General features: G+C 55.3%; 1 protein-coding gene across 1 annotated transcript in view; it reads right to left on the bottom strand.

Moving 5' to 3' along the window:
• Window positions 1-5,317: 5,317 nt before the first annotated feature.
• Window positions 5,318-26,679, bottom strand: part of KSR2 (kinase suppressor of ras 2) — a 77,069-nt gene continuing 55,707 nt past the window's right edge. Inside the window, exons 15-19 of the mRNA XM_050980724.1 lie at window positions 16,473-16,569; window positions 12,528-12,661; window positions 9,330-9,461; window positions 6,743-6,872; window positions 5,318-5,455 (exon numbers count right to left, since the gene is read on the bottom strand). Coding sequence (XP_050836681.1) covers window positions 5,318-5,455; window positions 6,743-6,872; window positions 9,330-9,461; window positions 12,528-12,661; window positions 16,473-16,569 — 631 coding nt within the window. The remainder of the gene's footprint in view (window positions 5,456-6,742; window positions 6,873-9,329; window positions 9,462-12,527; window positions 12,662-16,472; window positions 16,570-26,679) is intronic.

Here is a 26,679-nt window from a genome sequence, read left to right as displayed (position 1 = left end):
TTGCTGTTGGCAACAAAAAACAGATAAATTCAAATAAATTCGCAGAAAGTCCAATAAATTTAAATAAATTCATAGAAATTCGATTAAAGTCAAATAATTTAAAATAAATAAAGGGTGAAGAAAGGAGGAAGGGCTCGACCCAGGGCACTTGGGGGGGCAGAGAGGGGCTCAGCACAGAGCCCTTCTCCTCGGCCAGAGAGGCCGAGTTCCAGGCACCAGCTCTTCCCTAGAATCCTATTTGGCACAGGGAGGGCTTGGACGGGGTGCTGGGAGGGAATTTTTCCCGGTGAGGGCAGGCACAGGGTGCCCAGAGCAGCTGTGGCTGCCCCTGGATCCCTGGCAGTGCCCAGGGCCGGGGGCTCAGTGGCAGTGTCCCTGCCATGGGGTTCCAGGTCCCTTCCAACCCAGACCATTCCATAATTCCACCCTCTAGGAAAGGCTGAGCGGCTCCTCCACCTCCAAGACCCTGATTTCTGCCTCCCACCCACCCCAAACCTGCACCATCCCAGCTCCTGCCACAGGACTGGATCAAATCATGGGGGCCCAACTCTGAGCTCGTCATTCCCAGAAACTGCCCGGTCAGGGCTCAGCGAGGATTTGGGAATTTGTGGGGAAAGGGAAATGGAAGAAAAAGCCAGAGCAGGGAATATCCTTCAGCAGCCAAAGGAGGACACAGAGAGCCCTGGGGCAACCTCTCCCAGCTCTGGGGGAGTCCACACGGCTCAGCCCCAAACGTGGTGACCCCAGCAGCACCAAAATGCTGGGAAAATCCTCGGGCAGCGGCGAAGTCAGGGAGCTCTGGGAACAGAGGGGAGGCGATGGGTGATGGAGCAGCGGGGCTGGGCCAGGAGCAGCCCTGGGGCTGGGGGCGGCTCCTGCATCTCCAGGGCAGCGCCCAGCTCAGCCCAGCCCGGCTGGAAATAGCCCTGGCTCTCTGCTGGCTCCCAGCTAAGCCGAGCCTCGGGATGGATCCTCTCCCTCCCGCCGAGCTATTGTGGAGAGCTTCTCCCGCATCCCCTCCCTGCCGAAGCGCTGGGTATTTATAAACTGGGCCAAAGAGAAAAAAAAAATATCCTTCACAAAGGCAGAGTCAAAAAAAAAAAACAAAAAAAAACCCAAACAACAACAACAAAAATAAGAATTGTTGGTTTGGTGGGCGGGGTTTTGTTTAAATAATGAAGAGTTTAAAAATAAGAGGGAATGATGGGAATAACGTGGCAGCCTGAACGGCTGGAAGGGAAGGGAAGGAGCTGCTCCTCGGGGCTCCTTTGGGATAAATTCAGGACAATCGACACCATTGTGCTGTGCCTGTGGCTGAGACACCACAGCGAGAGGAGAGGGCAGGAAGAGGCTGGAGAGCCGGGAGATGCTGGCTGTAGGAATATTTGGTTTCTTCCAGATGCCCAAAGTTCAGTGGAGAAGGGTGTGGCCAAGGGGGAATGAGGCAGGAGAAGGGGAACGGCTTGAAAGTGAAAGAGGGCAGAGTCAAATGGGATATTGGGCAGGAATTGTTCCCTGGGAGGGTGGGGAGGGGCTGGCATAGCATTCCCAGAGCAGCTGTGGCTGCCCCTGGATCCCAGGCAGTGCCCAAGGATGGGGCTGGGAGCAGCCTGGGGCAGTGGGAGGTGTCCCTGCCATGGCAGGGGTGGCACCGGGTGGGCTTTGGGGTCCTTTCCCACCCAGCCCACTCCATGGCTCTGTGGCTGAGGCTGCAGCCCAGTGAGGCCCTGACCCCACAGGGGAACCCACCCAACCCCCAGCACCCCTCAGCTCATTGCTCCCTCCACTCCTGGCCAGAAAATCCATCAGGAGTCTGCCAGCAGCTGCGGGACCCCACGGGGGACACTACGGTGAGACCCCCCAGGCCAGGACTTGGGACATGGGAGCCAACCCACGAGGACCCCAAGAGAGACCTCGTCCATTCCCCCACAGATCCACACAATATCCACCACCCTGGTGTCACCTTCCTCCTCCTCCCAACACCCTCCCCTGGGAATCCACACCTGCTCAGAACCCAAGACCACGGACCCAGCAGCACCCCGCTCCCTCTGGGTGGGCTCTGGGGATTGCTGACACCTCCCCGTGCCCCCCCTGCACCCAAAACCTCTGGGGAGGGGGTTCTGTGCCTCCCCCAGAGGCCAGGAGCAGCACAGCTGAAGGCATCGGTGAGAGCTCAGAGAGACCCCCCCCCCCCCGAGGTTCTAGTGCAAGGTTTGTGCAGGTGTGTGCAGAGGGACACCTGGGGACACAGGGACACCTGGGGGGAGAGCAGGGACACCTGGGGGGAGAGCAGGGACACCTGGGGGGAGAGCAGGGACAGGGACAGCTGGGGGGAGCAGGGACACCTGGGGACACAGGGACACCTGGGGGGAGCACAGGGACACCTGGGGGGAGCACAGGGACAGCACAGGCCGTGGGTGCTGCGGGCTGGGCTGGGGTGAAAGGCAGGGAAGAGCTGGGATGAGAAGCTGGGATGAACCCTAACTCAGGAGCCCCCGATTTCCTGAGCAATTAACCCAAACGAGGGCTCAGCTTGCCCATCCCGCTCAGCCTCAGCCCCTCAAGCCATCCTGCCCCACCCCAGCTCCCTGCACTGCCTCCCATCCCAGCAGGAGACTCCTCCAGGTCCTTTTGGGCTGGATCCACCCCTCCCTGCTCCTGCCCACCTCGGAATTCTCACACGTGCACGCGAGGGGATTTTAATACCCCCACAATTAAAATCCCATCTCATCCCAGCTGCAATTAAGTTTCTAATCTTCATTTACTTTTGCTAAAGCGCTCCCAGCACCAGCGAGGAGGAACTGGAGCAGCAGCCAGACAGAGCAGGGCTGGCTGGGTTTGCAAAGCCTCGTCACGGCTCCAAATTAAAGCGAACTGAGACTACAATTGAATTATCCGGGATGGTTCCTGTCAAGCAATTATGCTGCATGAGAGCCTGGGAATGCAATTTGCTCTCATCTGACAGCTCATCCGAGGGGCTGGAGGGCCCATCCGAGCTGGGAGGGGGAGAGGGAAACACCAGCACGTGGAATTCAGGTGGAAACAGCAGCTCCCAGAGAGAATTTTTGGGGGAAATGCTGGGATTTGGCTGATGGGAGATGAGCACGTGGGGGGAAATGGTCCTGGGCACGGCTGAGACGTCCCGGAGCGGGGCTGGGAGCTGCTCTGTACAACCAGAGCCTGCCTGCATTCCCAGCTGCAGGAACGAGCCCCAGGAGAGGGGATGGATCCCGATTCCAGCTGGTGCCCAGCCCCAGAGCCCCCCCAGAGCCGGGCTTTGGGGAGTGAGGAGCAAAGGCAGGAGCAGGGCAGCGATGGAGAGCGAGGGGGCAGGGCTGGCTGGTGAGACACACCCCGGGACCAGCGGATAAATTAACGGGAATGAGGAGACGTGTCCCGCTGGCAGGGAGACCCGCGGGGGGACACGTAAGTGGCGGCGGCTGGGAGGGAGAGAAGCCACTTGTGAAAGGTCAGCGCTGCCCACGAAGGGGCTGCGGGGGCGCGGGGGCAGCGGGACAGATGCATTTCCCCGCGGGGGGCAGCTAATGGCAGTGGCACTCCCTGGCCCCGCAGGATCCGGGGATAAACTCATGAATCAGCCACATTCCCCCTTTTTCCGTGACAAAACCGCCAAGAAATAAATAAAGGGAATTAAAGAAACCCACAGAGAACCGAGAACAAGCCCTCCCCAGCCGAGCGTCGTCGTGAGCACTGGATCGGGATCAGAGGAGCCCTGGGGAGAAGCTGAAGTCATTGTCCTGTGGGTCACCCCTGCTCGGGGGGTTCTGTCCCCAGAGCCACCGCCTGAGCACGGAGAGCCGCCCGCTGTCCCCATCCCACCGCAGCCGGGCGTGCCCGGGGCTGCTCCGGCTCCGAGAGGATTCCCGGGATGAAGAAACGCCGCGGGGGAGGATCCCGGTCCCGGCCCGCTGTCGGCCCCGCTGCTCCTCCGTAGCGCAGGGTGGGAAGCGGAGAGGAAGAGGAGACCCGCTGGGGGAGGAAGGCACCGTCCCGTAACTCCTCCCGTCACAGCCTGCAGGGACACAAGGAGCAGAGTCAGCCCCGGGCGCCTCCTCCCGCGGGACCGCGCGGGTTTGCGAGGAAGATCTTTGGGAAAACCTCCCGGAACAGCTTTGCCACGGAGCTGCTCCCAAAAGCAGCGGCACCGGGGGAAGCCCTAAACTCCTGCATCTCCCGGCCATCCCTGCCCGGTTCCTAGAGCATCATCCAGGGGGGAAAGGGCTCCTTGGGTACCCTGGGCGTCCAGGATCCCGCGGGGCTTTGTGCCCCGATCCCTTGGATGCAGGGATGGCAGGGCCTGGGGGTACCACAGCCGGCTCATCCCGGCGCACAGCAGGGATTCCTGGAACCAACAGGACCCAACAGGAACCTTCCAGGACCTAACAGCAACAACAGCCAGAGCTAAGTCCCTGTGGAAGGAATCAGCTCCCGTGGGAAGCGGAGCTGGAACATCCAGATTAGCAAGAGATTGGGCCGGTAATTAACAGAGAGCTGCGGGGCAGCCCCAGCCCGGGGCAGGCAGAGCGTGGCTCAGTGACTGGAAAAAACATTCCCAAAGCCGGCGGAGCGATTCCGCAGCTGCCCTCGGGGCCCGGCATCCTCCAGCGTTCCCTGCCCGGCTGCCGGAGCCGCCCTGGTGCCTGCTTGGAGCGCGGTTGGGAATTAACTCCGCTCCTGATTAACATCTGCCGTTCCGACCGCCTGGCCGCGGGCTTTGCGCTGCTCCCGGCAGCCCCCCAGGGACAGGGAGTGGCACTGGGGACATTCCAGACACTCCTGGGGCCGCCCCGATAAGGAAGAAAGGCAGCTCGTTATCAGCGGCAGGAGAAATCAGCATCTCCCACCCTCTGTAAGGACCAAGAGCATCCCCGAAGCCCCCAAAGTGTCCTCACTTCTCTCCCTGAGCTGAGATCTCCTCCCCTCCACCCATTCCCATTGCCAGCCTCCGGGGATGCACGCTGGGAGCAGGAAAAATCCCCCCCGTGACTGCCACCCCCGCACGGGCGAGGTTTTGGTTCTATTTGTCACAACATGACAAATTCCGGGGAGGAAAATGAGTTTCTAAGTGATTGCTCTGCGTTTTGCCTGCTGTTCCCAACAGGGCAGATTCCAAAATCCCAACCGGGGACCCTCTGCCGCCGTTTCCTGCAGCACAGGGATGTGACTAAGTGATGGAACAGAGCAGGATTTGGCCATGGGAGAAGAAGGGATCAGGCTGGAAGCTGCCTTGGCTGAGGGTCTGGGAAGGGTCCCTGGGCAGGGCATTCCCCCAGGGAGGATGGGCAGGGATGGGGACTTACTCTGCCGACTTCCAGAAGTGCCCCGGGTGGGAAAGGCGGCGGTTGCGCTTTGGCAGTTTCTCCAGCATGTCCATGAGCTTGGTGAAGGTGGGCCTCTCCTCCTGCTCGTAGGCCCAGCAGAACAGCAGGATGTCCTGGAGCCACAGGGAGAGCGCGTTGGGAAACCCAGCCAGGCCCTCTCCCACCACAACCCTCGCCCCCAAAGGAGCCCATCTCCATCACCACGTCCTTGGGAAGGGCTGGGATGGAGGGGACGTTTCCATCCCATGAGGAGCCATTTCCATCACTGGATCCTTGGGGAAGGACTGGGATGGAAGGGATGTCTCCATCCCATGAGGATCCATCTCCATCACCAGATTCCTGAGAAGGACTCGGATGGAGGGGACATTTCCATCCCATGAGGATCCATCTCCATCACCACACCCTTGGGAAGGACTGGGATGCAGGAGACATATCCATCCCATGAGGATCCCATTTCCATCACTGAATTCTCATGAAGGGCTGGGATGGAGGGGATGAGTCCATCCCATGAGGATCCCATCTCCATCACTGGATTCTTGGGAAGGGCTGGGATGGAGGGGACATTTCCACCCCATGAGGAGCCATTTCCATCCCTTGATCCTTGGGAAGAACTGGGATGGAAGGGATGTCTCCATCCTATGAGGATCCCATTGCCACCACTGGATCCTTGGGGAAGGACTGGGATGGAAGGGATGTCTCCATCCCATGAGGATCCATCTCCATCACCAGATTCCTGAGAAGGACTCGGATGGAGGGGACATTTCCATCCCATGAGGATCCATCTCCATCACTGGGTTCTTGTTAAGGATTGGGATGGAAGGGATGTGTCCATACCATGAGGACCCATCTCCACTACTGGATTTTTGGGAAAGACTGGGATGCAGGGGATGTGCCCAGCCCATGAGGATCCATCTCCATCACTGGGTTCTTGTTAAGGATTGGGATGGAAGGGATGTGTCCATACCATGAAGAGACATCTCCATCACCACACCCTTGGGAAGGACTGGGATGCAGGAGACACGTCCATCCCATGAGGATCCCATTTCCATCACTGAATTCTCAGGAAGGACCGAGATGGAATGGATGTGTCCATCCCATGAGGACCCATCTCCATCACTGGATTCTTGGGAAGGGCTGGGATGGAGGGAACGTGTCCAACCCATGAGGTCTCATTTGCCTCCCCCCATCCCCACAAAAGGCTGGGATGAAGGGGGGGCCGCCCATCCCACGAGCACCCATCTCCATCCCCACATCCTTGGGAAGGGCTGGAGCAAAGGGAACGCTCGAGCTGAGCTCAGCAGCTGGACCACACCTGGCTGGGTGAGATGGGCAGATCCAGAGGGTTTTCCAAGGGCCCCACCAGCCACGTCCCAGCCCCTGCACACCCCCACAGCACCTACCGAGATCTCCTTGCCCATCCCGATCTGGCTGAGGTTGGGCTTCATCCCTCTTCCCACCTGCCAGATTATTGCCTCCGCTGGCTGCGTCTTGAAGGGCCATTCCCGGGCGTGCAGCTCGTACCAGATGGTGCTGTGGGGAGACACCAGGAATCAGAGATGGAGCAGCCAGGAGGGATTCAGGATGGGGAGGTGTCCGGCCACTGCACCCACATCCAGCCTCTCTCCCTGCTCCGGAACCACCTCGTCCAGGTGAAGGCGACACCACCCGGGTGACACCAGAGGTGCTCAGCCCTCCATACAGAGGTGTCACCTCTCCCATTTTCCTGGAGCGAGCCCTGATTCCCACCAGGGGAGATCCCAACCCGTGGGAAGGAGGACAGAGGCTGATGGAGGCCCAGGCAAAGCCGTCAAGTGGGATTGTCCCACCTGGATGCAGCAGCACTGCCCATGGAGCAGCTGAAGAGAGGATGGTGGCCATGCAGCTGCCACTCCAGCAGAATTCCAGGAAGGGCCGAGCCCAAGAATTCCCTTTCACTCCAGCTTTTCCCTTTTTCCCCTCCAAAAATCTCTCCAAACTCCAAAAACCTGTCCAATCCATGCCATGATCCATCCCAGGTGTCCTCACCAGGTGATGGCCACGTGAAGCCCGGGCCATCTGCTCCTGCTCTCGTGGCTGAGCCAAGCCCTCTTTTCCGCGAGGAATCCCAAATCCAAGGGAATATCCCAAAACAAGGGCATCACCGGTGGGCGCCCCTGCGGTTTTCCGCCCCCGCTGCTGCCTGGGAGTTTTGCATCATCATTTTCTGGCACCCGGAGCCTGGATGAGCCTGGATTCCCACAGTGTCAGCCCCACTGTCCAAGGCAGATTCCCTGGACCTGCTTTTCCCTCCCAGGGATGCCCTCATGACCACTGAAAGGATCAAAACCCAGGGTTAAAATGACACCAGGGTGGAAGAAAATCTGCCTGATAAACGAAAGATTCCTCCTGGTTAGGGAAGCTCCCTGATTCTGGGAACTGGAATTCTTCTGATTTTGCACAGTTTGGCTGGAAATCTCAAGGAAAAAAAATAAAAATTGAATAATGGGAGAATTATGTGGGGGCAGAGGGATGGGGAGCTTGGAGAGGGGCAGATTCTGTGGGCACAGAACAAAATCCTCAGGAGGAGCAGCCAAGCACCCTCAGAGTGGATTTAACACATCCGAGGCGTTAATTCAGTTTCTCACTGGGAGTTTTTGTCATCTCTAAAAGATCTTTTCCTCTTGCCGCCCCTGATCCCCAAATCCCTGGAGGGAAGCGATGCCTCGGGATCATCCCTGAGCCTCCCAGGCTTGATGGAGGGCAGCAGAAACAAGAGGGAGGGAAAACGTGGGGAAACCTTTTCATCTTTTCAGGAAACTCACGCTTTCCACGAGGGCAGAGCTCACAACCGAGGGAAAAAAGGGAAAATTACGTCTCCCCACCCACTCTCACTTAGCTGGATACGATCCTTTAATTACCTCTTTATTTCTGTGCTGAAGTTGTACCTCAGGGAGGGCAAAAAATAAAAGAGCCAGACCCTTCCAGCTGTAATTACTGCTGGTTTGATGGGAATGCTGCTTCGGATAACGGGCCCACGCTCCCTAATCCCACAGCCTTCGAGGTATCCGTGAGAAAATTAATCCTCTGGGTAAAGAGGAAAGGTTTTGGGAAGGGTTTAGCGGGGTGGAATTGGGCTCGTGCCCTCAGGGAGGTTCGTGGGCAGAGAAAGGGCAGGAGGAATGAACTGGTTTGCTGAGGAAAACTTAGGAATTCTCATTTTCCTGGGATCATTTTGATAAAAAATGATCAAAATAATTTTTGGCAACTGCTGGTAGAGCTGGCACCACCATCAGCCCCCTGCAGTGGCTGAGGGGGACATTGGGGTGTCCAGGGGCTCCAGAGCTGTGTCCCCAACCTTTGGCATCCCCATCATCCATTGTCCAAGCACCTTCTCATCAGTTCCCACCCCAGGAAGGTGCAGGGGAGAGATGAAGCCAGGCTGGCATTCCCAGGATGTTCTAGATCCCATTGCCTGGAGCCACCCTGATTCGTGGCCAAAACAGGAAAATTTGGTAATTTAGAGAGAACTGGGGCTCCCAGAGCTGTGTCCCCAACCTTTGGCATCCCCATCATCCATCATCCAAGCACCTTCTCACTGGCACCTGCCCCAGGAGGGTGCAGGGGGAGATGCAGCCAGGCTGGCATTCCCAGGATGTTCTGGATCCCATTGCCAAGCACCACTTTGGTGCAAAACAGGAGGATTTGGGCAGACTTGGGCTGTCCAGGGGCTCCCAGACCTGTGCTCCCTCCCCAGGTTGGCATCCTCAGGATGCTCTGGACCCCATTACCCAGAGCCAGCCTGGTCTAAACCAGGGGGATTTGGTGATTTAGGGAAGCTTTCACATAGAATTTCCCCAAGCAGGAAGGTTCTCCCAGCCTAGCCATGGGAATTCCATCCAGCAGCATCCCCTTGGATTTGGGACCAACCAACAGCGTCCTCATCCCCTCCTGAGCCCAGAGCAGCTCCCACCTGACCCAGCCACGCCAGATCCCTGTGCCAGGACTCACCCCAGGGCAAAGACATCCGAGTGCTTGGAGAAGGGCAGCTTGTCCTCCTCGGTGTCGGGCGAGAGCTGCCGGATGATCTCGGGGGCCAGGTGGCACAGCCAGCCGTTCTGGATGCGCAGCTTGTTCTCCCTCCTGTGGCACACGGAGCCGTGGCTGCCCCGGGGCACAGCACCACCCCAGACACAGCTGCCCACCCTCCTCACGGGGGTTTCAGCCTGGTTTTACCCACGTCACCCTTGCAAAGCCAGGTTTGAACCCTGCTCTGAGAAATGTCCCTGCCAGGCAGCAGGACCGAATTGGATGGTGGTTCCTGCCAGGAACACAGAGCTGGAGCTGTGGGTACCCTGGGGAACAGCATCTCCACATCCCCTGTGAGCAGCCCCCAGCTGCCCACCCTCCTCACGGGGGTTTCAGACTGGTTTTACCCACGTCACCCTTGCAAAGCCAGGTTTGAGCCCTGCTCTGGAAGTGTTGGCAGCAGGACCAAACTGGATGGTGGCTCCTGCTGGGACATGGAGCTGGAGCTCTGGGTACACCAGGGCACAGCACCACCACATCCGCAGCTTCCCACCCTCTTCCCAAGGCTTTTAAGCCTGGTTTTTCCCACATCATCCTTGCAAAGCCAGGTTTGAAGCCTGCTCTGAGAAATGTCCCTGCCAGGCAGCAGGACCAAATTGGATGGTGGTTCCTGCTGGGATATGGAGCTGGAGCTGTGGGTACCACGAGGCACAGCATCTCCACATCCCCTGTGAGCAGCCCCCACCTTCCCATCCTCTTCCCAAGGCTTTTAAGCCTGGTTTTACCCATGTCACCCTTGCAAAGCCAGGTTTGAACCCTGCTCTGGGAATGTTGGCACAGCTGCCAGGCAGCAGGACAAAGCTGGGCACAGGATGGTGGTTCCTGCCAGGACATGGAGCTGGAGCTGTGGGTGCCACTGGAGCACAGCACCACCACATCCCCAGCATCCCACCCTCTTCCCAAGGTTTTTAAGCCTGGTTTTTCCCACGTCACCCTTGCAAAGCCAGGTTTGAACCCTGCTCTGAGAAATGTCCCTGCCAGGCAGCAGGACCGAATTGAGGCATGGGATGGTGCTTTTGGGGAACTTTGGCTCTCCCAGGCTCGTGACGGGGATTTCGGGTCTGCTGGGGCTCCTGCTGTGCCCTTTGCACCAAAGCCCCTAAAAGGATCCAGGGGTAAAGTGGGGATGGATCCCCCCAGGGGCCCCGCTGTGGCCGGAGCAGGAAGTTGGACTGGGCACCACAAAGAGCCTCTTCTGACCAAACCCATCCTAAAGTAAAGCCTGGGAATCGGTGTTTTCAGGCCTTTGGCCCCAAAACAGCCCTGCCAAGTCCAAGCCTCCGATGGCATCTCCCATGGGAGCAGCCTGGCTTTGTAACAACCCCTCATTTCACCTCCTCTGTCCTTCCTCCACCTCCCAAGGCTCCCTCTGCTTGGGATAAACCCATTGGAATCCTTTGGCCAATGGCTGTGGATGACATTGGTGATTTCTCCATCCTTTACATTCTCCAGCAGGCACCTGGGATACACTGCTGGCTTCAAAATCCCTGGACCATCAGTGGTGGTGTCTCCTGTCTTCATCTGAGAGACACCAAAACCAGCAAAAACCCACCCTGAAAAGGGGAGATCAGACCTGCAGACACTCCCTGTTCCAAAATTCACGGTGGCTGTGGATCCCTGCTCTCCTCTCAGCTCTCCTCCAGCAGAAAACATCTGCTGCCAGCAGCCCGGGGCACAAATGTTCTCATTTTCTGCATTTCTCCAGCAGAACCCTGCTCATTTCTCTCCAGCCTTGCTTTCCTGGCCATCTCCTGGATTCCAGCCCCACGAGGGACACCCCAGCCTTGGGCAGAGGTGGCCACACATCGGTCACCTCCTCGGAAACCCCATTCCCCATTTCTCATTCCATCTCTGGAGCATCCCTGACCTTCACAGCAAAGACTCCTGGCAAAGCTTGGGCGGTTTTGCCCAAATCCTCATTCCCTGCTGGAATGAGCTGTCCCTTCCTCCTGGCAGGCCCTGAATCCCAAACTCCCCGCCCAGCTGCCAAACCAGAGGCAAATCCCACTTTGGGTCTCAGCAGGAGACCCTGATTTCCTGGCTTTCCAAAGGTTTTGGCCAAGTTTGTGCTGAAATCCATTGATATTCATCCAGGCAGAGTGGAAAATCTGGGAGTGGGGGATGGAGAGAAGCAGCCGCTGCTGTTTCCTTTAATCCTTTGAAATCATCATTGGGAAATTGGGGAAAAAAAAAATCCATCATTTCCAAAGACTTTTTATCTCCTGATCATCTTTGCCACGGAGATGGAAGGACCAGGAGAAAACTGCCCAAGCTTGGGCTGTGCTGCTCCCAACACAAAGGGTTTTGAGGGAAATCCAGCTCAAAGGATTTAGTGGGAAAGATGGGAAAAGTCAGCAATGTTCTTATTCCCCACTTGAAAAAAAAGAATGGAAAATTATCATCTCTGTTCTTCCTTCCCCACTTCTGTTTCCTTTCTCCACCCCAGCTTTGCTTTTCCTCCTTCCCTCAGCTGCTGGAACTCCTTTCCCTGCCATTCCTACAGCTGGAAAACCTCCCAGAGCATCGGGAAAAGAAATTTAATAAGGAACATTTACCAAAACCTTCAGATTTAAACCCTCTGAGACCCCAAAATGTCACAAAGCCGTGGAAGTCCCAAGCTTGGCTCTCACTGTCCACATCTTGCTCCATGCCCAGTACAGACACCACGGCCAGATGTCTGTGATCCCCAAAATGTCACTGGAGTGGGGACGGCACAGGGATGGCATCGCTCAGTCCAGGCAGGGGATGAAGCAGATGCCAGGGAATCATAACCATGGAAAGGGAAAAGCCAAGGAATGAACCAGCCCTGCTGCCACAGGAGCATCCCCTGGCTGGCTGCAGCGTGGTTTGCCATGGAAATGATGCATCCCACGGGAAGAGGTTGGTCCAAGGGGCACAGTCTGCCTCTCTGAACCAAAATTCCAGAGGCTCACACGTGTTCCTCCCTAGGGATCAAAACCAACTCCCTTCAAAGAGAGCAGCCCCACAACACCCAGAGGCCTCTTGAACTCCTGTCTGCCCAGGCTGGGGACACAAAGATGCTCTTGGAGAGGGATTTTCTGGGATTGTTCCCCGCTTTGGGGCACGGGGAGGAGCTCCAGTGTGTCCCCGCCCTCCTACCTGCCCGCCTGGAGAACCCCGGAGATGCTGAAGAGCCCGAAGTCGGTGATCACCACCTTCCCGTTGTCGTAGAAGACATTCTTGGACTTGAGGTCCTTGTGGAGGATGCCCTTGGCATGCAGGTATCCCATTCCCTGGGGTGGAACAGAGAGAGGAAAACACCCCGAGGTCACACCAGCGGCACAAACGGGCGGGATAACACCGAGTGGCGGCTCCTGAGTGGGACCCAGGAGCCACCACGGCACATCCAGGCTGGACCACGGCCCCAGAGGGCCCTGCAGGAAGGGAAAGTGCCTGGAAGGGACGGGCTCCTGGAGGGAGATGGGATTGGGGAGTGGGTGTCCCAGCTGCCACGGCGCCCGCTCTTCTTCCTGATTAATTGATTCCACAGGAAAAATGAGCGGCAGGCCCCCCCCCCCGGCAGCCGCTCCCCTGGAACCCTCTGCTGGGAAATGGATGGTGATGATGTTTTTGCCGCGGTGTTTTTGGGGGCTGGCAGAGGAGGGTGATAAGTCACCGCTCCCCACAGCCCCATCGGCGCTTCCGACGGCCCCATCCGCCTGCAAACGGGCGCCTCGCAGGAGTCCTGCCGTAATTCCTTCCCCCCAGGAAAAACTGCTCGGCGGTTAATTAAAATTAGTGCTAATGAGGCACAAAAAGGCCATGGGTGGGAAATCCGAACTCTCCTGTTTAGCCTCGGCAAATCAAGCAGACTGCCGGCGGCTCCGCTGCGTGGCGGATGTTCAGCTCCGCGGGATCGTTCTGGGAGCGGGGAGGGGGATAAAACACATTTATCCCAACTTCAGCAGGGATTTTCGTGCTGTCCCACTTTTCACTCTCCTAAGCAGACTCGGGGAAAACTTGATCTGCAGGATGCTGCTGAAGGATCAATGCCCAACAGGCCGGCAAACTGTTGCTTAAGAGGGAATATCGGTTGTCTGGCACTGGAAAAAGGGGATTTATTAACTGGAATTCCACGGGGATCCATCCATCCATCCATCCATCCAGCCTGAGTCTCATCTTTTCATCTGTCATCATTAGCCACGCAGGCTGTGCGAGAAGAATTTATTTTTAAGCTGGCGGCTGATGTGGAGCCAGAAGCCCAATCCAAATTCCACCATCTGGAAAAAGTGGGAAAACAAATGGAAAAACACCCCAGCCCAGCAAGAGATGGGAGTTTCACTGCACCCCGTGGGGAGAAAATCCTACAGAGCTTCTGCCAAGGGATGCTGGAGGAAGGAAAGGATTTGGGGCTGGATGCCAGGACCGTTCCAGGCACCGGGATTAATTAGGGGTCTCCAGCTCCCAGCACATGAAATAATGATGAGGTTTAAAATTCGGCTTTCAGATGTCACTGTCACCTCCAGAAAGTGCCAGCGTGGAGCAAGGGGCAGCATTCCAATGTTTCCCTGGCCAGGGGCAGCGCAGGACCCTGAGCATCCATGGAGGAGCCCCAGTGCCACGGGAATGCTCTGCAGCCCCTTGCCGTTGTCTGAGGGTGGTGGGAGCCCAGAGCAGCGCCAGGACCTTGCTCCCACCTGCTCCCACATCCACGGAGCTCATCTCCATGGAATCACCAAACACAGCCCGGCCTTTGCTGAAGGAATTTCTCCGGGCAAACCCCAATCCCTCACCTCGCTCCGTGCAGATCCCACTGCAAATTCCAGCCCCGGCGCCTCAGCCCCTGGGATGATCCCCGAGGAAACACTCCGGGCCCAGGAATGCCTTAATTTGCTCGGCTGTGTGAAAAGCCAGCTCCCTCTGCCGGCACCGCTCCCGGGAGGAATCTGCCTCCCCCTCCCGAGGATCTCGGGATAACCTTGCCCCCACTGATCCAAGGAGCTGAGCAGCTCTCCCGTCACATTCCAGGACTCAAAGGATAAAATCAAACAGCTGCTGTGGCTCTGCAGCAAATCCAAAGCCTCCGGAAAATGCAGCTCCAAGCCCACCCCAACCGAGGTGTTGGGATTTCCCTCCCCTGCACCCACCACTTCCAAGTCCCCCAAAACATCTGCTGGAGATTGGTGGGGAAAAGTGGGAAGGCCGGGAAGCTGCTGCTCCTCAGCAGGAATGGGCACCGTGGGTGGGTCGTGGCACTGGGGCAGGGCTGGACTTCTCCAGGAATTCCCTTGGGTGCACAGGGAGAGCCTTTGGAGCTCTGCTAATTCCTCCAGGGATCTGGGGGGGACACAAAGCCCCTCTGCCTCTCAGCACCACAGAGCTGGAGGTTTCCAACCTGTTCCCAACAGGCACCAGCTGCAGAAAACAAGGATGTCTCAGCCTCATCCTCGAAACCCACACGGAGCAGGGAGCTCACGCAGGGAAAGGGGCTGAGCAGAGCTGTTATTCCTGCTGGGAACATCTGGAAGGCAAAAGCCCTGAGCACAAAAAGGGGGAAAAATACAAGGCTTGACTGTGATGCTTCGAATGTTTGCTCAGCAGGAAAAATCTGTGTGGAAAAGGTGGAAAACGTGGATCAGAAGTAGGAATTGAGGAGGGAGAGGCTCTGGGCTGCCTCAGGCACCCCCAGCTCAGGCCACGGCTCTGAGGTAGATAAAGGTTCAGGCTGGGCTCACCTGTCAGCTCCTGCCTGGAGAGTCCAGGAGGACTGAAGGAATTTAAACTTTAGGGTTAAAACTGAGTCTAAATAAACACAAAACAGGCAATTTAATAAAGACCATCCAGGGAAAAGGCGCCGCCCAGGAAATATTGCTGAACACATTCTGCTTTTAACCTGGGGTTTTAATATTTAAGGAGGGCTAAGGTCTGGCAGACACCTGATTTTCTGTTGTTTTCCCACAGCTACACCTGGGATCAGCTCCAGGTTCGGGCTCCGGGGGGGAAGTGTTGGCTGACCCTGAGCAGGGCACGGGGGCACTGTCACAGCTCCCATGGCAGAGCACGTGCCAAATATTCCTGGTGACGAATTTGTCTGGAATCACAGCACAGCCCCGTTCTGGCAGACAGCTCAGCACCTCAGTGCTGCTGCTGACATCCCATGGGATGCTGTGAGGGCTCAGGGCCCCAATTCCCAGCACCTCCACCCTGCCACGGGAGGGATTGTTTGTAGGGACACGTCTGAGGTGTGGAAGATGCACTTGGAGTCATCCCTGGGAAAGGAAAAGCGTTTTTAGCTCTGGAAAATGAATGTGAGCTTGGCCTTGTGGCACCATGGCATGGATTTCTCCAGGAGCCTCGGCCCTAGGAATGTTTTATGGGAATACTGGGAATGATGGAAGTGTCCAAGGCCAGGTTGGATGGGGCTTGGAGCAGCCTGGGATAGTGGAAGGTGTCCCTGCCCATGGCAAGGGGAGGAATGGGATGGGCTTTGAGCTCCCTTACAACACAAACCATTCTTGTATTCCACCATTATTACATTTTTTTCCCAAGAGGGGAGGAATACCCCACCAGGAACTCCCCCACAGCAGAAATGCTGGATTTAAACACCTGAAATTCCAGCAGGAATTCCAGCAGGAAGAGGAGCAGTGGCCAGGATGAACCCCAAGCAAGGGGAGCCCATGGAAGCTTTGGTGACACCCCAATTCAGCCACAAGAGAGAGGTCAAAGACACCTGGATTTTAACACCAAGGAATTCTGTCCTGCCCAGAATCCTTGGATTTTAACACCAAGGAATTCTGTCCTGCCCAGAATCACTGGATTTTAACACCAAGGAATTCTGTCCTGCCCAGAATCACTGGATTTTCACACCAAGGAGTTCTGTTCTGTCCAGAATCCTTGGATTTTCACACCAAGGAGTTCTGTCCTGCCCAGAATCACTGGATTTTCACACCAAGGAGTTCTGTCCTGCTCAGAATCCTCGGATTTTCACACCAAGGAGTTCTGTCCTGCCCAGAATCCTTGGCTGCTCCCCTCCTGCTTTCCAGAACGACTGGACTGGGCTCTTGGCTGGGTTTTTTGCAGGATCCAGACCCCACCAGACCGTACCTTCACAATTTCTTGTGCTATCTGCCTCGTCTTGTTGACATCCAGGACGATTTTGGCGTCCCTCACCACGGAGTAGAGAGTCCGTCCTTTACACAGGCTGGAAGGAGAGGAAAAGGGAAAGGGAAGTTACAAACCCTCCCTGAGAAACAGCCCCAAACCACAAACAAATCAATCAATCAATCAATCAATAATCACAGGATTTGGGCCAGGTTGTGGCCTCCTGGCTGGAGGCAGGTCGAGGATTCCGCAGGGAACTGGGGGCTCTCCCACTCTGGCTCTGGGAGGGAGCTCTCAGTGCCCCTGGCGTGTCCTGGTGACACCACTGCAGTGCCACAAGGGACAACCTGGGCTGGCCCTTGGCTTTTCCCTGTGTCCCAGCCCCAAGCAAACCACCTGGTCCTCCCACCTCGAGTTCTGGTGCGGAACTGGCCATCGCTCCCTCCTCCTCCTCATCCTCATCCTCCTCCTCCCTCGGGATCCAAAGCTCACAGATGTAAAATGAGTCAAAAGAGGAAAGACAGGGAGGTGGAAAAAAATCCCCCAACCCAACCCCGTGCACTGTACAATGTCCTCCAATTTTCCTTCTCGTACCAATTACAGTAAAATCTATTTACAGAGCCTTAATTACCAAAGGCAGCTGGATTGGGAGGGGGGGGGTTAGAATGGATATAAACCAATTAAAAATATATTGACATTTGAATATCATAATGGAGGACGTGGGTGGCTGCTGCCTTGACTCTCGCCCACGAAAAAAAGCTTTTTTTTTTTTTGCTCTTCTCTTTCCGCCCACGCTCATTCCAGACAACTTTGGGAGGATGAGACTGGATACCTGTGCCTGGGAAATAAAACAGCCGACACACAGCTTGTTAAAGAGGTTTGGTGGCTGCAGGTGTTGATTTGATTCTGTTCTGGTTAACACATTAAACGTTCTGGGGTTTCATTCTGCTGCTCTGCCCCAGCTCGGCTCCGCTGCTTTCCCCTCACCCAGTTCCTCCTGCCCTGGGAATTCCAGCATGCACTGGTTTGGATTCAACCCCTGGGAGAGGTTTTGTCCTTTCTGGGTGAAAATAATCACAGAATCACAAAAGAGAATCACAGAATGGTTTGGGTTGGAAGGGACTTGAGGGACCATGTAATTCCAGCCCTCTGCCATGGGCAGGGACACCTTGGATGGGGCTTGGAGCAACCTGGGATAATGAAAGTGTCCCTGCCCCTGGCAGAGGATGGAGTGGGATGAGATTTAAGGTCCCTTCCCACCCAAACCATTCCATGAGTCCATGAAACCCAGAAGAACCTCAAACTCCAGAAGCTCACGGATGCACAGGATCCTCCTGCTCCACATCACTCCATGGGCAGAGAGCAGAATTTTCAGGACAAGCAGTGAAACAGGAATGGGATCAATCCCCACATCCCACGGGTTTGGAAAGGCAAACCCTTCCAAATATCTCCTCACTGGGAGCATTAGGAATTGTCCTGCTGGACACAAGTGAGCTGCAGTGGGGGTTTGGGGCAGCGAGTGCCTCCTCAGGGATGGTTTTCCTGGCTCAGGTGTCCCAGCCCCTCCCTGAGCATCCCAGCTGGATTTAGCCCCGAGGCAGCTGCACTCCCTCTGAACCATCTTCCTGCAACACTTGGACTGCAGTCAAATAAGAATTTGCTGGAGATTGGGATCCGAGCACTTGGAAATCAGTGATAAAATCCTCGGGTTTCTGTCACCGGAACGAATCACAGTGTGCAGAGTAACGACAGACACGAACTGTCCTTCCTCCACCCGTGTTTTCCTACTCTAATTTGCTACATAAACCCACCAAGCTGTGAGCTCTGCCACACAACAGCCTTTTGCCACCTCCAGACACAGGAGTTCCCCCAGCCTTTCCCAACCCCTGGAAAACACGTCTTCTCCCAGAGAAAACCTTCATACAGCCAGTCGCCTGTGATCTGAATTGGTCACAAATTGACACTGGAAATGCAATGAGTGGATTAGCGCCGGAATGGGGCTGGATTCCAGCCCTACAGCAAGTTAAGATCAGCTGTTTTCCTGGGAAAGGGCTGTTTAGGGGAAAATCCTCACATTTCTGCTTATCTGAAGTGCTGAGATAACCCCACGAGCGGAGCGTGCAGCCCTTTGCTGGTGAGATTCCCATCTTTCCACTTCATTTACAGGATTTCCAAATCCTTCCCAGCGGATGGAGCCGCTGCAGGAGACCAGCCAGACCTGAGGTGGTGGCACCAGGACACGTCCCTGTCACCTCTGTTCCTCGGGCCCTGTGGGAGCCATCAAAGCAGCCCAGGTGCTTCTCCCCTCCCCTCGATGAATAACGGCTCCAAATGAATTCACCGAGCGCCCGCCACCGGCACATCCGACGCTTCTTGCTGGATAAGGAGCTGCCAACACGGAGACAAAGCCCGGTTGATACCTTTTATGCAGCACCTGAGCCCATTCAGCCACCACCTGCAGAACCTTTTCATGGCACAGCTCCACCATTCCGCTTCTCCTCGCTCCTCAATCGCTCCCCATTCGGGCAGGACAAAGAGCGGCGCCCGGGGCACGCTCCGAGTCTTCTGCCTTTCCCCTTGGAGAGGTCCCTGCTGAGCGTGGCTTTGAGGGACACGGCTGTGGATGACAAGGCCACAAAACGCCGACGCTCGACACCAAAAACAAGGCAGATAATTTGCATCTTCAGATGGATCCCGGGTTATTCAGCGCTGAAGTGAAAACTCATGAGGAATTCTTGTCTTCTTCTCCCAAACTTCTCTGTCCCGCCTGGGGGCAGAGCGGGTGGATGACACGCGTCCCCAGTGCCACGAGGTGACCAAATGCCATCCAGAGCTGAGGGGTGGCTGGGACAGAGATGCAGAGATCCTTCCGGGAGTCCTCAGGAGTGCACCTGATCCCATGGCACATCCATATCCACATCCCGGAGCCTTTCCCGGCATCAGGACAGGCCCAGCCCCATCCTGCTGCAGATGTCACTCTCAATTCAAAATGAGTTTTTGAAGTGTTCAGCCAAGCAAGCCAAATCCCAAATTGCTTTATAAACACTCTGCATTCCCAACGTGGGCTGGAGACATCAGCAGCGGGAGCAAAGCCAAGGCGGCTCGCAGAGGAACAATTTGGGATGAGGGAGGAAGAGCTGGAGCGCTGCCTCTGGGTGTTTGTGCTGTTCCACGGGAAAACAGCCTCATCCCTCTTCCATCCCTTGGGGATTTTTACCCCTCTCTGCAATATTGACGGCCATCAGCTCTGCACTGGTGGCCAGCACCTCGACATGGGTGGTCACTGTCTCTACACTGACGGCTGGTGGCCAACACCTCTGCTTTGATGGCCACCACCTCCACACTGGTGACAGTCACCTCTACACTGATGGTCATCAAGGCTTCACTGATGGCCATCACCTTTACATTGACGGCCACCATCTCTATACTGGTGGTCAATGTCCCTACACTGGTGGCCACCACCTCTGTCCTGGTGACCATCACCTCTACGTTCATGGCCATCACCTCTACATGGATGGCCACGACCTCTGCACTGCTGGCTGTTGGGAAGGATGAAAGTCTGACAAGAAAGTCTCACATATATGTATGCCTAGCAGAAAGGTTATTAAATGTGGAGTCTGAAGAAGGGATAGAGGTGGAAGCAAGTCTTGATCTGGAAGAAAAGAATTGCTGAGCCAGATTTACTGGATAACCAAGGAGGCAAAGGGTGTGTTAGTAGAAGGGGTTTTATGGCTTAGAGCAAAGGATAAACCCACCCCAAACAAGAAGATGTTTTTACCAAGCAAGAAGAGAGCACAGGCAAACAAGTCAGCAAAGGTGGCAAGTAGAAAAAAAGCTCTCAGAATTTTCCACTGCAAGAAAACTGAAAAACAACTTCTAGTTTAAACTGCAACGTACTGACTTTTAGTGATTGTAGAATGGTAACGTGTGTATGGTAATGAGAGTAGTTATGATAGGCTATAGGTAATGGTTCAGGGATAGATTGGTTCTACTGCATTAAGATGCTCAGCAAAGAAAAGTATAGAATGCAATGTAACCAAAGCCAAAGGGTCTCCAGGCCTGCCTGCAGCTGGAGCTGGCACAGCTCTGTCACCCACGGCCCTGGGCTGCTGGAACCTCGTGGATGGAATAAACTGCATTTTGGAGAGCCCCTGGAGTCCCACATCCCTCATTTCGGCTCTTGCAGGTGGCCATAAAACTACATTCATGGCCAACATCTCTACAGTGATGGCAAACACCCCTGCATTGATGGCCAACACCTCTACACTGATGGTCATCACCTCTACAGTGATGGCCACCACCTCTGTACTGGTGGCCATAACACTGCATTCATAGCCAACACCTCTACAGTGATGGCCACCACCTCTACACTGATGGTCACCACCTCTGTATTGGTGGCCATAACGCTGCATTCATAGCCAACACCTCTACAGTGATGGCCACCACCTCTACAGTGATGGCCACCACCTCTACAGCGATGGCCACCACCTCTACAGTGATGGCCACCACCTCTACAGTGATGGCCAACACCTCTGCAGTGATGGCCATCACCTCTACACTGATGGCCACCACCTCTGTACTGGTGGCCATAACGCTGCATTCATGGCCAACACCTCTGCAAGGATGGAGATTCCATCCTGGCCCCTGCTCAGGGGCAGGGATCATCTCGAGCCAAGAGCTGTGGGGCGCATTCCATCGCTCCAGGAGCTTTGTGCTTCCCTTCCCTCTTCCCATCCGCATAAACGCCCATTCAATTTAAGAGGTGATAAATGCCAGACCCCGGGAAGTTCATTCCATGCCGGGATATGGATTTATAGGGAAGCAGCTCGGATACCATGGAGACAGCCAGCACTATAGACCCAGGGGAGACACTGGAGAAGAGAGCGAGGTGGGGAATTAATAAAAAATGCTTTAATATAAAAATACCTCTGCTCCCAGGTTACATCTGTGCTGCAAGAAAAGACACGGCAAAGGATGCTTGGATGCTCCCACATTCCCCAGCAGTTTACCCACTTTGAGGTTTTCATGGAAAAAGGATCCTTTGGGGAATGTTAAGAAAGAAACAGCAACAGGAACCACTGAGCCAGGACTTATTTGATTTCACTTGAGCAGGACCGGAGAGGGAAAGAAGGAGCTCTGCACATTCCAGCAGGTTCCTGACTTATTTAGGAAGTTTTCCAGCTGCTCCCGTATATTGGCTTGTTTTTCTCTTTTCCCAGCATCTGGCAATGGTGCTTTTGGAACTCAACAGCTCCTGAGGTGTTTCACACAAAGGAAAATTGAACAAGGCTGTAAGAGCAGCAAGGGGAGAGCTTTGGGTTCATTTTTAACCCGAGGTTTTGTTTTCCTCGAACTGGATAAGGAATTTCGCCCCCTTGATTCCCTGCCAATGCCAGAGCCAGCAGTGGCAGCATCCAGCCCGAAATTCCTCAGCCCTCTACATCCAAACTCCACGACCATGACCAGGGAGGAAAAACGAGGATACGAGGGAAAATTTCCTCACTGAAAGGGCTGTCAAGCCCTGGCACACCCCTGGAGTCCCCATCTCTGGAGGATTTAACAGCTCTGTGTGGATGTGGCACTTGGGGACACGGATCAGCGGTGGCCTTGGCAGTGCTGGGGGAATGGTTGGAATTGACGATCTTAAGGATCTTTTCCAATCCAAACAAATCTGTGCTTGCACGGAAGCAGCAGCCAAAACTCAGTGCCAGAAAAGGCGTGACCTGAGCATCCAGCAGATCCCAGCCCCTCCAGGCTGGAAATACTCATCCCATCCAACCCCATTCCAACTGAACCCAATGGGAAGCCAGGGAATTCAACTCCTGCCATTTCAAGCAGAGCCCATGCCCCCATCCTGGAGATGGGAGAGACCCTCCTGCTCCTCATGGAGGAGCCAAACCAGCAGGAGGAAACAGAAAAGCCCTGGAGAGCCAACGCTCCCCTCATCCTGCTATCTCCAGCCGATGGAAGCACCGGCTTTTGATGGATATTACTTAGGCAGCAAAATTTTCCTGCCGGCAGCTGGCACGCGAGATAACTACAGCCAAACCACAAGGGCTGCAGGAGGAGGAGGAGGAGGAGGAGGAGGAAAAGGAGGAGGAGGAGGAGGAAAAGGAGGAGGAGGGGGACCTGCCTCCCCGAAAAGTAGCTCCAACTCCATCGTCGCCTCGGAAAAAAACAAGTTCTTTGGAAAAAGCCAACTCCATGCATTTTCATTTGGAGGAAATAGAGGAGACGAGCTCTTCTCCAGCTGCGGGGAGAAGAGCTCGGAGCCAGGTGAATGCAAAGCAGCCCCTGGGGCTTAGCTAAAGCCAGGCTTGCAAACAAGTCATCCGAAAAAGCTCCATGCTCCAGGTGCCACTTGCTGCCTTTGGAAAGGACACGCTCGGAATCGGCTCCGAGAGGGAGGGTTGGGTGCGCAGGGATGAGTGGAGGCGCCTCGACCTCCTCGTCTCTGATATATTCTCTGCACTGCTTTGAGCTTCAGGAAGGAAAAGAAATTTCTTTTAAAACCCTCCTGGAGTAAGAAAGAAAACTGTGGATTGAGCCGGCTGTTTCCCTGGAGCCCAGCTCCACTTTGGGATAGTAGTAATGATTATTATTAATACAAAGTTAATGCCGCTGCGGCAGGATGGATCTGTTTCTTTGGCTGGGCAGGGTGCCAGCACATGGAACCCCCACAGGCGGCCCTGCTCAGTCCCAAAGAGGATCCCAGGCACTGAGGATGCTCGGAAAAATTCAGGAATGATGCTGGGATGTCGCTCAGCAGGGACAGGAGGAGCTGGCCCGAGCGGAAGGGCTTTTTGGGACCATCTCTCAGCGGGGCACTTAATCAAAGGCATTTCCTTAAATCCCTTCCTCTCCAGCACAGCGAATCCCGCTGCGTTCAGCACTTTCCCGGAGAAATCAGGGCCAAACCAGCAATACTTCCATGGCATTTGGAAACACTCTTAAACCACAAAGGGAAACTTTCCCCCTGGAGCATCCTCCACGTTAAGGAGCTGCTGCCAGCGGGCATTTGATGCTCTAGTGGGTAAGGGAAGTTCAGCCAGCCCCCGACGTTTCCACATCAAACACGGAGGATCAAGCTGCTGCTTTTCCCCATTCCCAACCACCCTCTTGGCTCGGGATATTCCCTCCCCAGGCTGCTGCCTGCTGGTGGAAGATACATCCAGGTTTAATGTATATATTAATTCCCATATTGACTTGGCCGTTGTCAGTCGTTATCAAGATTTATCCGGCCTGATGGCCTGGCATCGATTGGCAGGGAGTGCATTCCCACGGGTCAATCCATTCTGATCCACAGCCTGGCATGAAGTCGATCCCTATTTATTATATGATCTACGAGCTCCATTAACTGCCAGGGAAGGGAATGCGGCGGAAAAGTAGGAAAAGGGAAAACAGCAGAGGCAGAGGAGAAGGGTCTGGCTCCCAAAGTGAACGTGGGTGGGGTTAGGGGAGGCAGGAATCCATGGGTTCCTTCTCTTCCCGGGAGCGGGGAGAGAAGGGCAGGACCCGAAAGGCACTTCGAAAATGCTCCAGGATCAGAGAATCATGGAATGGTTTGAGTGGGAAGGGACCTTAAAGATGATCTCATCCCACCCCTGCCATGGGCAGGGACACCTTCCACTATCCCAGGGTGCTCCAAGCCCCATCCAACCTGGCCTGGATTCCTTCCAGGGACGGGGCAGCCTGTACCAAGGCCTCACAGGGAAGAATCTCTTCCCAAAATGCCGTCTAACCCTGCCCTCAGTCCATGGGAAGCCATTCCCTGTGTCCTGTCAGTGCATGGCTCCAGCCTGGCATGGAGGAAAACAAGGTGGCAACTCTGTGCCTCAGTTTCCCTCCCACTGAACAGGATTTAGAGCTTCTCCTTCAGTTCCCAGCACAGGGAGGAAGGACGGGAAGATTCATTTTAAGTCCATTGAGGAGGAAAATCCAATTTCATAGAGCCCTGCAATGGTTTGGGTTGGAAGAGACCTTAAAAATCCTCTCAATTCCAACCCTTGCCATGGGCAGTGATGCCACTCAGGTTGCCCAGGGCTCCATCCCTCCTGACCTTGTTGTTCCTTCAATTTGTGGCTTGTTAAAAGCTCAAAGGACAATTTGGATGCCCTGGAGGGAACAGGGAGCTGGCTGCAAGCACCATGGAGCATCCACAGGGAAAAACCAGACCCCCCAATCTGTTCCATCTTAAGTGCCGTGGCTTCCACCCTTCCCCTTTCCTCCCGGCCTTCAAATCAGGTTAAATATCCCCAGCTTCCTGAGCATTAAGATTTACAAGCCCCAAATCCTCCCCAGCTGGGCTGTGCCTGTAAAGGTCAGGAGATCTGGCACTGGGAGAGGCTAAAGCTGAGCTTTGTCCAGAGCTCTTCCGTGCCCAGAGGGAACAAGGCCCAGGGATGGGAGAGCATCCCCTGTGCAGGGCTTGTTCCTCCCAGCAGCAGAGCCAAACATTAAATATTGGCAAAATCCAGCATGGAAATCTATTATAAAATCAAAGTAAACCCCAGTATTTGGTCCATGCACTAAAGTTATCCATGAACAAACAACTGAAGTGCCTTGGATATCCTTCCCCTCCCTCACCCTCATGCCTTCCCTATTAATTAGTGCCAGGGAATGTGTTCCTGTCATTAAAGCCTGTTTTCCACGGAGAAAAAAGAGCAAACTCTCATTTCATCTTCAGTATCTCCTGTAAGGACAGGGACTGGGTTTATCTGCACCCCCCCACCACCAGCAGCTCCAGGGAAGAGCTTAGGAGATGCTCCCTCTCCAGCAGAAACCTTCCAAGTTCCTCTGCTCCAAAGGCACTTTCAACAAATTAATTCTCTTTGCACAGTTCTGCCAAGGTCAGGTTAATTCCTAATGCTCCTCAGTGTTCTCCTCGGTCTTCCCAGCAGGGACATCAATCACGGCCACACAGCCCTGGTGGCATCACCAGTGGCACCCTGGAAAGCTGAAGTCACCCTGGTGTGACGAGAGAGGGGTCACATCCCAGACTCCTTGCACAAGCTCCCAGAGCCACCTTGGAACTTTTAACTAGAAACCCAAGGAATCCTGGAAAAGCTGCCCCAAATCCCCCTCTCAAAGCCCAGGCAAACTCCAGCTCAGATCTTCTCCCAGACTGGATAACCTCGCTCCCTTCTCCCAGACAACATTCCCACCTGGAGCCAGCTGCTCGCAGTGTGCTGAACCCCTGCTTCCACTACAGACCAAGGAGCACCTGGAGCCTTGGGAAGCATCAATAAGCATTCAAATCCCCCTTTTTTCTCCTCAGGAGGAACACCCAGAATCCCAAAATGTGTGAGTCTCTGCTTCCGTGGATGGCTGGAGCCATTTCATCAGGATTAGGAAAGGACTTTATCCTGGGAAGGCCCCTTGGCTGGCTGAGGCTTTACCTCTGCTCCTGCTCTGGGCGCCAGGACCAGGAGCCCCAGGGAGCTGAGTTTACCCAGGCCTGGCTTTGTCACGCTCCCCAGCAGCAAGACCAACTCGTTATTCCAGCAAAGGGAGTTTTCCCAGCCCTTCCATCCCTCCCAGCCGAGCACTCCGCCGCCGTTTCCCGCTGCCATCCGTCGAGCAGCGCTCAGAGCACCCAGGCTCGCGCCCGCTCGCTCGAGGCTCCTGCTCCAGACTAATTAAGATGGATGTTAATTGTCCCCAGCGCTCATTACCCAAGAGAAAACCCATTAGCAGCTCTGATGGAACCGTTCCTTGCGCTCGCCACCTCCCACTGCGGAAAAATGCCGGAGTTCTGATTTTCTGTCGTGTCAAGAGACAACTCAGGAGTCATGGAATGGTTTGGGTTGGAAGGGACCATAAAGGGCACCCAGTGCCACCCCTGCCATGGCCAGGGACACCTCCCACTGTCCCAGGCTGCTCCCAGCCCTGTCCAGCCTGGCCTTGGACACCTCCAGGGATGGAGAGGCTACAGCTGCTCTGGGAGTTCCATCCCAGCTCCTCCCCGCCCTGCCAGGTAACAATTCCTAATTCCCAATCTCCCATCCATCCCTGCCCTCTGGCAGTGGGAGCCATTCCCTGTGTCCTGTCCCTCCATCCCTTGTCCCCAGTCCCTCTCCAGCTCTCCTGGAGCCCCTTCAGGCCCTGCAAGGGGCTCTGAGCTCTCCCTGGAGCCTTCTCCTCTCCAGTCTCAATCCCACTGTTTTTATCATTGATGAGGATATCAAACAGTGCTGGTCCCATTTATCCA

Source organism: Serinus canaria, chromosome 15, assembly GCF_022539315.1.
Source record: "Serinus canaria isolate serCan28SL12 chromosome 15, serCan2020, whole genome shotgun sequence".
Classification (NCBI taxonomy): domain Eukaryota; kingdom Metazoa; phylum Chordata; class Aves; order Passeriformes; family Fringillidae; genus Serinus; species Serinus canaria.
Note: the sequence above shows the minus strand (reverse complement) of the source record. Positions and strands in the feature narration are given on the sequence as shown.